The following is a 12172-nucleotide window of genomic DNA, read 5'->3' as shown; positions in this document are numbered from 1 at the left end:
AGAATGTACTACTGCTCTCCTAATGTGTTGTTTCTATTACGCTTCCCACATAGACAAGGTGTAGAAATCATTTGTGCAAGGCTGTTTGTGTAAATTGGCTAGTTAAGTAATATCCCTCTTCTCCTCACTTCTTCAATTTCTTGTTAATTTTTCCTTTATTTTGGTTCATTTGGATGGCGCTGTGCACTTTTTGTGTCCTGCTTGAAAAAGTGATGGACTGGTTGTACCAGGAAGCCAGTCCACCTACTGTGTCCATAACAAATCCAGTCAAATTATACCAGCTGCCCAACTTCTCACAATGGACTGATTGATGTGTCTAATATGGTTCAGACTAGAGAAAACATTGCACCACCCTCCGAGTTAATAAAGCACAGTAATGTTAACTTCCTTCTGTGTGTGCCCATAAGCATCAATACATGTGTGTAGCACCAGCTCAATAGTTAGTCTATGTAACCTAATCATGTCTGCAGTGTGCAAATTTAGCTGCATGTAAATGTGTGTAATAAAGAGCTAAATGCTGGTGACAGGTGTGCAGACACATGCTAGATCAAGTCTACATCAAGGCAGATTTGAACTGTCAGCAAGATTTCTTTATGCCATTGTGTGGAAGACTGAAGTTGAAACAAAGACAAATACATTTTTACAGGCATGCATGACAATTAGGGGTCAGTGAGTTTAGGAGGGTTTGGGCAGGGGTGGACGGTTAATTTTCCCAAATGGCAACATGAGAATCTGAAACGTTTGTGGAGGGCCGCACCAAAAAGCTGATATCAGTTCACCTCAGTATTAAATCCACAACAGTCCCAGTTTGTTTCTGTATGCGGCCCCTTGGGAACTTTATTTGCCTAATCCTGCTTTAGTGTGACTGTCCTACAATTAGCAAGTCACTACAGCTTAAGAATGCAGTCACCTTGGCTTCTCAGTCACCTTTAACGCTAGTTGTACGAAAAGACACCATAGGGAAGCAGCTGATATTTTTTAATCTTTCTGGTCATTTTTCTGTCAAAAATTAGCCTTACCAATTCAGAGTGAAAAACTGATATACATAACGTGCTAATCAAGCTAGCTACTTACGCAAAGCCACCTATTCAAAATGGTCTGTAATTATATGCTCCCTAGCAAAGATGTAAAATCTAACAGATTAAGAATTTACAGGAAAAACAGTATTAGGCTGGGCAGTAACACCAGTGTGAGTAGAACAATGTCTACATTAGCATTTTGCTAAAAGCAACACTGCACCAAAGTAGCATAGTTTTGCAGACACATGACTACTGACCATGTGATATAACTTCACCATTCTGGATGTGTGACTATTGTGAATGTGGAGTCAGGTGAATAAGGCCCTAGTCAGCAGGATTAAAGTATGATTTATTGGGTTGGGGAGCTGTAAGAGCTGTAAGAGCTGTAAGCTGTAAGCGTGGCAGTGCAGAGTGGGGAAAAATTACTTAGAAATAAGTTTGATGATAATTTGCTTGTGAACTCTAGTAGATTTTCTCTCTTTAGAGATTAGCTGACCTGTGATGCTACTTTTGCTACTTTTTGATTTAGCCAACTAAGTTAAACACTGCAAACCTATCAGTGTAGCCTATACTAAACTGATATTTTCATGCAACCTTTGAAAAACACAAAATGAGCATACTTAAATTTGTTTTTGCAAAATGCTTCACAAAAATATAATTTAGCAACACGTTATTTAAAGGTCTAATAACTTATTCAAAATTCATGACAACTTTAAATGTAAGATTTAAACTTCCAGTTTATAAAATGTCACATACTGCTTCATCTATCAGTGTCACACATTAACATTTTTCCCTCTCCTAAGGAAATTCAGCAACTGTACATTTAGCTCATGGATACATTTTGTAATAAACTACACAGAAACATTTTGTGTGTTTCCTGATGCTTGTTGAACTGTTTAAAATGTTTCATTTAAAATTATCTTGCAATTAAAAAAAAACACTACTCAATTTATGCTCACTCCTCATAGCTAAATGCTGAAGTATAGCATACATAACTTTAGGTCAGCACCATAAATGCATCACAGGGAAGAAAGGGATGCGTTGAAGGTGTAAGCAGGCTGTGGGATGCCATTATGTTTGTATTAATGAGCAACTATCTCCATGTCATCACTGGAAGAATGCCAGGTTGCAGTGCATGAAAAATTCACGCATTCAGCAACATTATGCAATAACCTGCCTATCAGATGTAATTACTCATTAACTAAAGGTGCCGGAATGCAATTCCAATTGTTGCTATCTAACTTTAATCTTTGTTAGTCACACAGGCCTAGATACTGGTTCTCAACCAGCTAGCAATCACCCATCATAGGGGAAAAATGTGCACTCCTTAACCAGCTGGCAGAAACCGCATGATTGCTTTGGTTGCTAGCAGATTGTTGTGGTTGCCCATTGTTGGTGGGCAAAGGTTCGGCTTGCCTACGAATACTCCCCAGCTACTCATCAAGCCACAGTGAAAAAAGAAAAGCGTGACAAAAAAACATAAACTGTGACAGTTTGCCTTCAAAGTAAAGGAAATCTCTCAATTGCAGTGGTAAGGTATGGCTTTTTACACTGAAAGTGAACATTTCCTGGTTCTGGTTTGCATTGCAATTTTTACGGTTTTACTACCACCTGGCAAGTAGTTACTACAGGCAACTTGTTAGGAATCTAAGCAATTAACAAGGCACGACTGTATATTGACTGCATATTATATATTGAATATATAATGTATTGGCTGTGTATATAGAGAGTCTTGTTTACAAAAAAGAAATATAACAAATTCATATAGGTGCAAGCATGCCATTGCTCTGACACAGCAAGATTCTCATTCTTAACACTGCATATAGAGTTATAATTTTTTCAGATGTTTTTTCCAACTATGGAAAGCTTTTTCATAACTTCAGATGGATATTAATTCTGCATCATTGATCCTTAAGCAATGAAGGCAATTTTTACAGTTGTACACACTGCTAGATCCATTTTAAAAAACATACATTAAATTCAATTTAAATGCAGAATTGATTTGAGCCAGAGTTTCTCTTGGGTGGGAAAAAAACGCTGTTCTATTTTAATGAAACTTTTTCATCGACTAACTTTTTCATAACAGCTCAAGCACATTTGGAGATGGTTGAGTCCAACCAAAATGTATACTTTGCCATAAGTAGGCAGTTCTTAAATGTAAAAACTGAGTACATAAGCATAACCTGACACACATTTAAACAGGTAAATAATTCAGTGTGAGTCACAGCTTTTGTGGTTCTTGCACCTGTTCCACATGTCCACAGGCTACTTAATTACCAGGGTATTTGATCTACTTCATCACTGTTTGTACCAACACACTTTAGGGCCAGTGTGATACACCCTGCCACCACAAATGTGATCACATTACAAAAACACAAAGAAAGGGCAGTGATGTGTAGTGGCCTCTTTGCTGTAGTGACATATAGACCGTGTTTTATTTGTTTTCTCATGTGGCTGAGAGATTTGCTTTCATATTCGGCCCATCATGGGGTATACTGTGTGGGAGTTATTGAGCACTGAACAGTGACAGGTTATATGATAGCATATTCAGTGTTCTAAACCTGAGGTCGGTGGTGTCTCAGCGCGTAGATTGTAAGACTGAGATAGAAGCCACAGGCAGGATGCCTGAGGCAGACTTAACAGTAAGCAAGCGAGAACTCAATATCAGCAATAAACAGAATTCTAAAAGGTCCAGATGCACGAGGAATAACCTAAGCGACCAAGCTCAGGAACATAACAGACACCTAAACAAAGGAAAAGGGACTATGTATACGGACATAGGGGAGGACAAACAAGGAGGAAACAAAGCCAAAAGCAAGACAAAAAAAGTAATTTTTTAGGTGCTTTCAATTGATCCTTCCTGTCCAGCAACATATATAATAATGTGTATGTGTTAGTCCCCATAGGGAAATTACTCTTCTGCATTTAACCCATTCACCCAGTGAAGCAGTGGGCAGCCACCAGTGCAGCGCCCGGGGAGCAGTGTGTAGGGACGGTACCTTGCTCAAGGGTACCTCAGGGTATGTAAAATAGTATTCACTGATCAATTGAGAGTGGTTGCAAGAAGTTACTGGCAGCTGCTGTGAAATGGAATGCTAAAGCTGAAAAATGGAAACAGAAGCAATTCACCTTCAAAGTAAAACTTGTGCATTTTGAAAGGCGTCTACTTCAGCATTAAGGGACAACTTTTATTTTGAAGACAAACATTCTCCATTTGCAGTTTGCATCACACATTGTTGAGTTTGCTCCATGGTAGTTAGCTAGCAATTAAATGTAGACTAGCTGCTGTTTTTCACACAATTGTATCAATCTGCCAGCTACCAAAAAAATCAGATGGAGGAATTTTGTGCAACACTTTCCTTGTGACCAGTTTCACTCAGTGATAGCCAGTTATCTCCAGCAACCACTCTTAAACCAGTTGGCTAATATACAATTTCCCTAGTGGCCAACTGTACCGAGGGGTTGCTGATCAGCCTGTGTGACTGAGGAGTCTTCAGCTAAACAGATAAACCTGGTTTCATTTTTGCTTTTGTTTCAGTGCAAAATGAAAATTGTGTCAATAATAGGCAGATTTTGTCTATGCTCCGCACCCCCACACGCGTCTTTACAAACCTTATGTTCTCTCTTTCTTCCACTTCGCCTCTCTATCCTTTGGCATAGTTTGAAATAAAACAATCAGTCAAAACAAACACATTTACATATAATTCTTTGTTTTGTCCTGCAATGGAATGTGTCTGTTACAAAGCTGTAAGAGTGCTTTATGTATATGCATCACAGCAGTAAAAGGAGCTAAACCGCAGGACCACACTCAGATTGCCATGGCATGCTGATGGGCAATAAAGCAAGACATAATAGCTTTTTCTATCATTTGCGGTTAAAAATTCTATTAAGCTCATCTGCGTGTGTGAAAAGGAGACAGGGTGTATTGATTGCATCCCCATGAATCAATAGATCATCTTTGAGCAATTCAGTGATGCATTCAGTGAATCTGCTCATATTTGTATTAGTGGCAGCAGAGTGCTTGGCAGAGATCTGGCAGATCACGGGGGCCAAATCACACACTCCTGTCAGCTGTAACATTTCCATTTCACACTATCCTCCAGCTGCACTACCTGCCGCTGCAGTGGATTAGAGCATCTTTGCGAACCCTCTGTCTGCCTTGGAAAAAATATTTTACATTTCAAAGCTGAGCTCACCTCTTCACAAATACACCTGAGCCAGACATTTTGCCATAGTCACACCTTAAATTGAGAAAGAGAAGAAGAATTAATGCAAATTGAAAGGGAAGGGAGCTGAATCATGAAGCAGATGAAAGTAAATTGTTTGCAGGACTTCAATCAATAATGAATGCCACCTTTGAAGTGCTAAAAAAAAGCGAGCCAGAACATGATAGGCCTTGCTCAGTTCAATTATTCAGCACTTGCAACACGTGCTACAAGGGTTGAAAGGAAATGACAGACCATTTAAGTAGCACTGGATATATTGATCACCCCTGTCTGGTAAAGGAAACAGTGCAGTGGGTTATTAGTAATATTGCTCAGAGTCTCAGAAGTTTCTATTCATCTTCAAAAGAAAAAAAGTTTTCTGCACAAAGCCATCTATATCCACACAGACGTTTTTCTTTAGTCATGTCAGGCCTGTAGAGTTGTGCATGGAGTTATGCATTGGGGAGCCTGGCAGATACTCACTTTCACAAAGGCAGAACCTGCCAGTGCCTCGGGGGAAGCACATACTGTTTTTGGTTTTTTTTTTTAACCTGCAATTCAAAGAGAAGTCAAGTTCTGGAAGTCTAAATTTACCTCATTATTAAGTTTCGAAGCTCTGCTGACAAATGTAGCCTCACTTTCTACTGTAGTTTGAATTCATCACCACTGACTCCAGAGGAAAGACAAAGTGAAAACAGAAGGTATAGAAAGAGCGAGAGATTAATCTAAGGAAAGGGGGAAAAAAATAATAGCAGACAGATTGCTGCTTTTGTTGCAGCTCATTCATTTATTGAGATAGCATTCGGGGGGAGGGGTGGGGTGGGGGGGGGGGGGGGGTATGTTGAATTGGAGGTGTCCTTGTGTACATGTGTGTGTTTGTGCGTACTGCAGTCCTTCACTCTATTCTGACTTGTCAGGTTCAGTAGTCCTGTTGGGAAGATCACATTGTTGGCTGCGATCCCTACAGATTTCCTCTGTGTGTGCATGTGTATTTGCAAGTGTGTGCATGGCAGCTGGTTAACTATTGTTTCCACGCTTTCGTTTTATGATATTGTATCTCCCTACGGGCTCATATCCAGGCTGCTGTTTGTGTGTATGCCTTTCCTTCCTTTTGATGCTCTCTTTGAATATTTATCACCCTGTATGTCACATATGCAGTAGAAATATAAGATGCAGCTTTATTTTCGGTCCGTGAGTTATCCGAGGTACGTGTTTGTGTAGCTGTAAACATTGTTTGTCACCACTGTATATGGCAGAAATGCCATATGGTTGGGCTCAATGTGGACTTCAGCACACGTTCTTCATGTGTGGCTGACTGCTCTGCAAACAACACACTTTTATGAGGGAAACTTTTTAAATTATTCAGCAGCTCTAATTGACCACCTGAATGGGGACTGTACTGAGTTTCTACCCACTGTAACATTTTATGAGGTGTCCTTGGGCAGTGGAGAAATCCATCTTATGATCTAAAGTTTGCAATAGGGAGGTACCATTATGTTGGTAATTCTTCAGGGGGTTCTGGATGGAGGCAACGCATTATATTAAAAAATGTTTTGTGTATGTTTCCTAAACGTTCCATAACATAAAATGAAATTCTCTCCTGAAAGCATTATGTTGATGGATCATCAGTCTGTCTGTCAATCCCATTTTTATGAACACAGTATCTCAGGAAAGCCTCGAGGTAGTTTCTCCACAGTTTGCACAAATATGAATATTTAAGCTTCAAAGCACAAGTTACTACACCAATGTCTGACGTGATAGAATATAAAATGACATTTTAAGCCCAAAATACCAACGGTAGACTTCACCGTGATGTCACACTTTCATGGACATTATTAAATGCCATAACTTAGGAACAGAAGAGGAAATGTGACCATATTTCACATTTTGTTTTTTCACTTTGTTGCCTATTCTGAAAATGTGCTGACTGTAAATCTGATTTGTGGCTAGGTTGAAGATGCATGTGCAGCCTCCACTTTTTTTTGTAGTGCCTTTATAGTAAAAATCCACATTTAATGCAATCATGGCTACAGCAATATCTTTTAGCTGTACCTCGTTTGGACATAATTTATAGGTAGAATAAATAGTAGATGGATAGATGTTTAATTTACAGAGTAGTTTTGACCAGTGTGGAACATTTTTGTGTTAACTGTTTGATATTAAGCATGAAAAATGTCTAAGTATTTTAAAATAGGCAGTAAAACTTAATTCCTATTGCTTATCTGCTAGGAAAATTAGTTATCACAGCAGAAGCAAAAATCATTTCACAAGATGCACTTCCAAACTAACCGGGGGGTTGGGGCACTAATTACTTCGTTTGAGATGCAGCATATGGCAGAGTGAGCTGGTGACAAAGGTAGTGAAGTACTTTTTCACTGTCTGTCACCGCAAATGTCCAACAGAAGTAGAAAGAGTGCCAAAGTGATATGGATCAAATTAGACACCTGCAGTGGCCAAAACAGCTCAGTTCACTGCTGCTTACATCCAAAAAAAGAGGAGATGTTGTGTAAAATTTAATGAAACCGCTAAGGGATTTGTTAATTATTAAAATCCCATGTATTTAATGAAATATGGAACAAGATGACAAATCAAATTTTAAACTGCGAAATGTTTTTTTAATAACAAAGACAGAGACATGTTAACATATTATAAATATATATGTAGGGTTTTTTTTTTTCCATTCAGCAATTCACAGCTTCTTTTGTCATATTTTTGTTTTCATAATGTGAGTTCACAGCTCTACACTCCTGGTGAGGTAGTTTAGCACACTTTTATAAGAAAGAAATTATGTTGTACACAATAAATTTGGCTTGGTCATTGTATTGCTTAAACAAGCAAAGCCTTAAAAAGGGGGGGGGGGGGGGGGGGGGGGTGCAAACTTTAAAGGTTTAAACTAGGACATGTATGTTTGCATGTGTTTTTTTTTCCAAATGCAGTGATGCGAGCGCTCTATTGCAGCATGTAAAACAAAGATAAACAGATGGGCAGCAGAGGAGGAACAAAAGACAAGTGACACAATGCCATTATTGATTCTATTGATTTCTGTTTACAATGCATGGCTCTTTGTTGCTCTTTTCCTACAGACTCATTGGGACTTTCTGTATGGTGCTTCAGAAAGTGGCTGAAGAGGGACATCTAGAGCTGACTGACACACTCACTGATGATAACAACACGTCAATAAAGGTAAACTCTCACATTAGAACAATCTACAGACATAAATCAATGTGAGCCAATCAAAATATTTAGACAGCATTTTCATGTGACTGCACCATCTAATTTGAAACCTTTAATGTTGGGCCTTCTGTAGCTTTATTTCAGTTTATGTTGGGATTCATTCATAAACCCATATTTTATCGACAAGACAACACAGATAACATATCAAATGTTTAAAATAAGAAAATAACAGAAAAAAATCAAAGCTGTTTTGAAGTGATCGGCAGCAAAACATTGAGTAACAGGGCAACAAAAGGAAAAGTAAGTTCAGCTCGAGGAACATTTTGCAGCTAATTAGACAACAGGTCAGTGGCATGTTTAAGTATAAGAAAAGCATCTTGGAGAGTATCTCAGAAGTAAAGATGAACAGAGGTCCATCAATCACCAGGAAACATTAAAATCTGGTTATTTTTTCTTAATTTGGATTGAAAAAAATTGTGGATAGAAGTCGGCTTGCTCTCTAATGATCCTACTAAACCAGTGACATCTTTTTCAGTGGTAACAAGGACAGTTTTGAGAAAATAAAAAAAAGGGCTTGGATAAACGTACAACATGTTACCCAACAAGCAACAAATGGCAAAATTAGCAATTTGTTGCTGAAAGTATAGCATTTTGCCATAAAATAGGTAAATATTATTCCCACAAAGATGTTATAGATGTCTTTGCTTTATGAACTGATCACATGCCACTGTTGAGTTTACATATTGTTTAGATTTTTCCTAGTCACCAGCAGTGTTGGTCAAGTTACTTGAAAAAAGTAATCAGTAACTAATTACTGAATACTTCCCCCCAAAAATAATCCCGTTACTTTACTGATTACTTATTTTCAAAAGTAATTAATTACTTAGTTACTTAGTTACTTTTTAAAAACACGATTTACAACCTGAAGAGGTGATAACGCGATAGATCTTTCAGCCCAATTCTACTTTTTCTACATAATCCATCATACAAAATGTAATCAAATGGAAAAGTCCCTTTTTTAACTTGTTTTATCAGTTTTAATCTTTTAACTTTATGCATCAAGCAAAAAATTTAATTATATGCAACATTCTCTGACTTGAATAAATTAGTTTAACATTTAAACCTATTTTCTGCACATTCCAGCACATAAAATAAAATATTTTTTGTGTTTACACTCAGTCTTTCAAATAGATGCAAGTAAAACACAGCAGAAAATAAATAAAGTCAAAGACTAGCGGTCCTGTTGCTCTATTTTCACCTGCAAAGCAGGAGTGGAGTAGGCGGAGGTTTACCCTGGTGCAGGTGTGCGGCAGCGGTCAGTGGAAGAATCCTTTTCTCTGTGAGTTTCCCATTACGTCGTTGCGCACTCGGTGCTTGCTTGGAAGTTTAGGGGTTTTTTTCGCTGTAAAAAGAAGTTTTCTTCCCACGCACGATGGACGCTAATGTTTTTGTCACTTTTTATGGAATCAAACTCAAAGTAAGGTCAGTACTTCCACGCTTTAAACCATAGGTGTCAAACTCTGGCCCGCGGGCCAAATTTGGCCCGCAGCCTAATTACATTTGGCCCGCAAAGCCACACCAAATTACTATTAGAGCTGGCCTACTGGTATTATACAGCTAATATATATATATAGTTTAGTATTAAGCTTTGCTTGTTCCATATTCAGTTTTTCAGCAAAACTTATTTGAGTCCATAAGAAAAGATTCATTCTTATATCTGGAGGAAGATTTCTTTTTTCAATAAATATTAACGTTAGCCCGCGACTTTGTTCCAGTTTTGAATTTTGGCCCACTGTGTATTTGAGTTTGACACCCCTGCTTTAAACGCTGCACGCTCATACTCTCTCCCACAATCGATATGTGATCCATTGTTGATCTGCACACAGCTGTTGTCACTAAGGGCGCACTCGCTTACGTCACTGTCATGAGACATTCTTGCAAAAAAATCACGGTTTTAGTAACGCAGTAACGCAGAGTTACTACGGGAAAGTAGCGTAATCTAATTACCGTTTTTGCAATAGTAATCCCTTACTTTACTCGTTACTTGAAAAAAGTAATCAGATTACAGTAACGCGTTACAAGTAACGCGTTACTGCCCATCTCTGGTCACCAGAAAGTAACACAGGCAGTAACTAACTAGGATAGGCTCCATGTTTAGCCTCACTGAAAAGATCAGCAACATTTGCTGCGAACTTTCAAATATCTTTATTTTAAATTCAAGCAGAGACTCCAAAGTGCCCAAAATGTGTCAAAATGAGTCTAATCTAAAATAGACTTATTGAATATCACAGTCATGAAAACATGCCTTTACTCCATGGTTACATTACCTTTAGTTAGGTAGTTGAAAGAACCTGATGAACACAGCAGAGGTTAAAACTGAGCCTAAATCGAACTTCTAGTTTTGTAAATTATACAACTTACCATACGGCATTAGAATTGAAAGGGATTGTATTAGCTTCCAAAATGCATTCACAAGCAAATAGGGGACCATTAAATGGAGAAATCAATCTTGAATTCCACCTGCACTGCTGACAATAAGCAATGTAACAGTCATCACTTGGCCTATAAAGGCACAAGCATTAAGGACCCTCACATCAACGAGGATCTGATGGAAATACAAGTGTGTCGTAGCAACATCAGCACATTTGCATTTAACATGAATCCAGATATTTACTATTGATTGGAAATTTTATTTAAAACTGCTCAACCGAGAGCAGTTCAGTGGTGAGGTTGAGAGTGAGGCTGATTTAGCAGCGAATGCATAATGTAAGAGTGAATATGTATATGGAAATGAGGGCAGCACAATTGAGTGTGTGAGAGAGAAGCCAACCATATGAGCTTTCAAACCACCCCAGTGTGCAGAATGGTGTTCCTGGAACCGGGAGCACTGATGTGATGCTTCTGAGATGATGACACGCAGCATGGGAGAGCTTCAGGGTTTACACACATTGCACACATTGATGCACATATCCACAGACATATGTGCAAGTCGCTTCCCATGAAAACAGGAGAATGGTGATTTTGTACCAAAAAACTGGTAAAACTAAGCCAGACATAACCTGAGAGCAACACTTTTACTTACAATCCTGCACTGGTGTGGTTGCCATAGAAACAAATCGAACTCCTCGCGGACCACAGCTATCGCCTTGTGAGGATATAAGGAAGAGCTGGCGACACAGAGAGAAATGGAGGAGAAAGGAGCCGAGAGCCCCATGTACATTTTTTTCCTCATCCATCTTTGTCAGTGGAATAAATTGGCTGCTCTGTAAAAAAGATCAGGTCGTTGTCAGGAGGCTAAAACTTGTCCAAGCAAGACTCCCAAGAAGGCACTAAAGACACACTAAAGTGTCACCCATGTTTCTGACCTGGATTAAACAAGCAGTTAGTGTCAGTCTGACTTCCCCCAACAAATACCAAGCAGAAGACATCATTTATTGTCCTGTCAAGTTTGTTTCTACTATCAAGAGCTTTTTCTACACAATTAAACTGATATAGACATGCCAAGACTATGTATTACTGTGTTGTCTATTGTTTTGTTGTTGTTGTTGTTGTTTATTTCAGTGAACTACAAGCTCAGTTTGACTTGTGTGTTGGTTGTAACATATAAAGACTCACTCATGGCTCAGTGGTTGGTGCACCCTGTCAGTCAAAGCTGCCTCACAACTAATAATGACATATATAAATGAGTGTGTTAAATTTGCTAATGGGTCCAAAATCTGTTTGTTTGTTTTTTTTAAAGACAGTTTCTGCTTCAGAGTTGTGGATTTAAATACA

At 38.5% G+C, this 12172-nt stretch overlaps 1 protein-coding gene across 3 annotated transcripts in view; it reads left to right on the top strand.

Annotated features, from left to right (window-relative positions):
* The window catches only part of otofa (otoferlin a), an 86643-nt gene that overhangs the window by 25391 nt on the left and 49080 nt on the right, over positions 1-12172 (top strand). For all 3 annotated transcript variants that reach the window (XM_080883641.1, XM_080883643.1, XM_080883642.1), the window contains exon 4: positions 8308-8407. In XM_080883641.1, the coding sequence (XP_080739767.1) occupies positions 8308-8407 (100 nt within the window). The remainder of the gene's footprint in view (positions 1-8307; positions 8408-12172) is intronic.

The sequence above is a fragment of the Rhamphochromis sp. 'chilingali' genome (genome assembly GCF_963969265.1).
Source record: "Rhamphochromis sp. 'chilingali' genome assembly, chromosome: 5".
In the NCBI taxonomy this organism is placed as follows: Eukaryota; Metazoa; Chordata; class Actinopteri; order Cichliformes; family Cichlidae; genus Rhamphochromis; species Rhamphochromis sp. 'chilingali'.
This window is presented reverse-complemented; position numbering and strand designations above follow the sequence as displayed.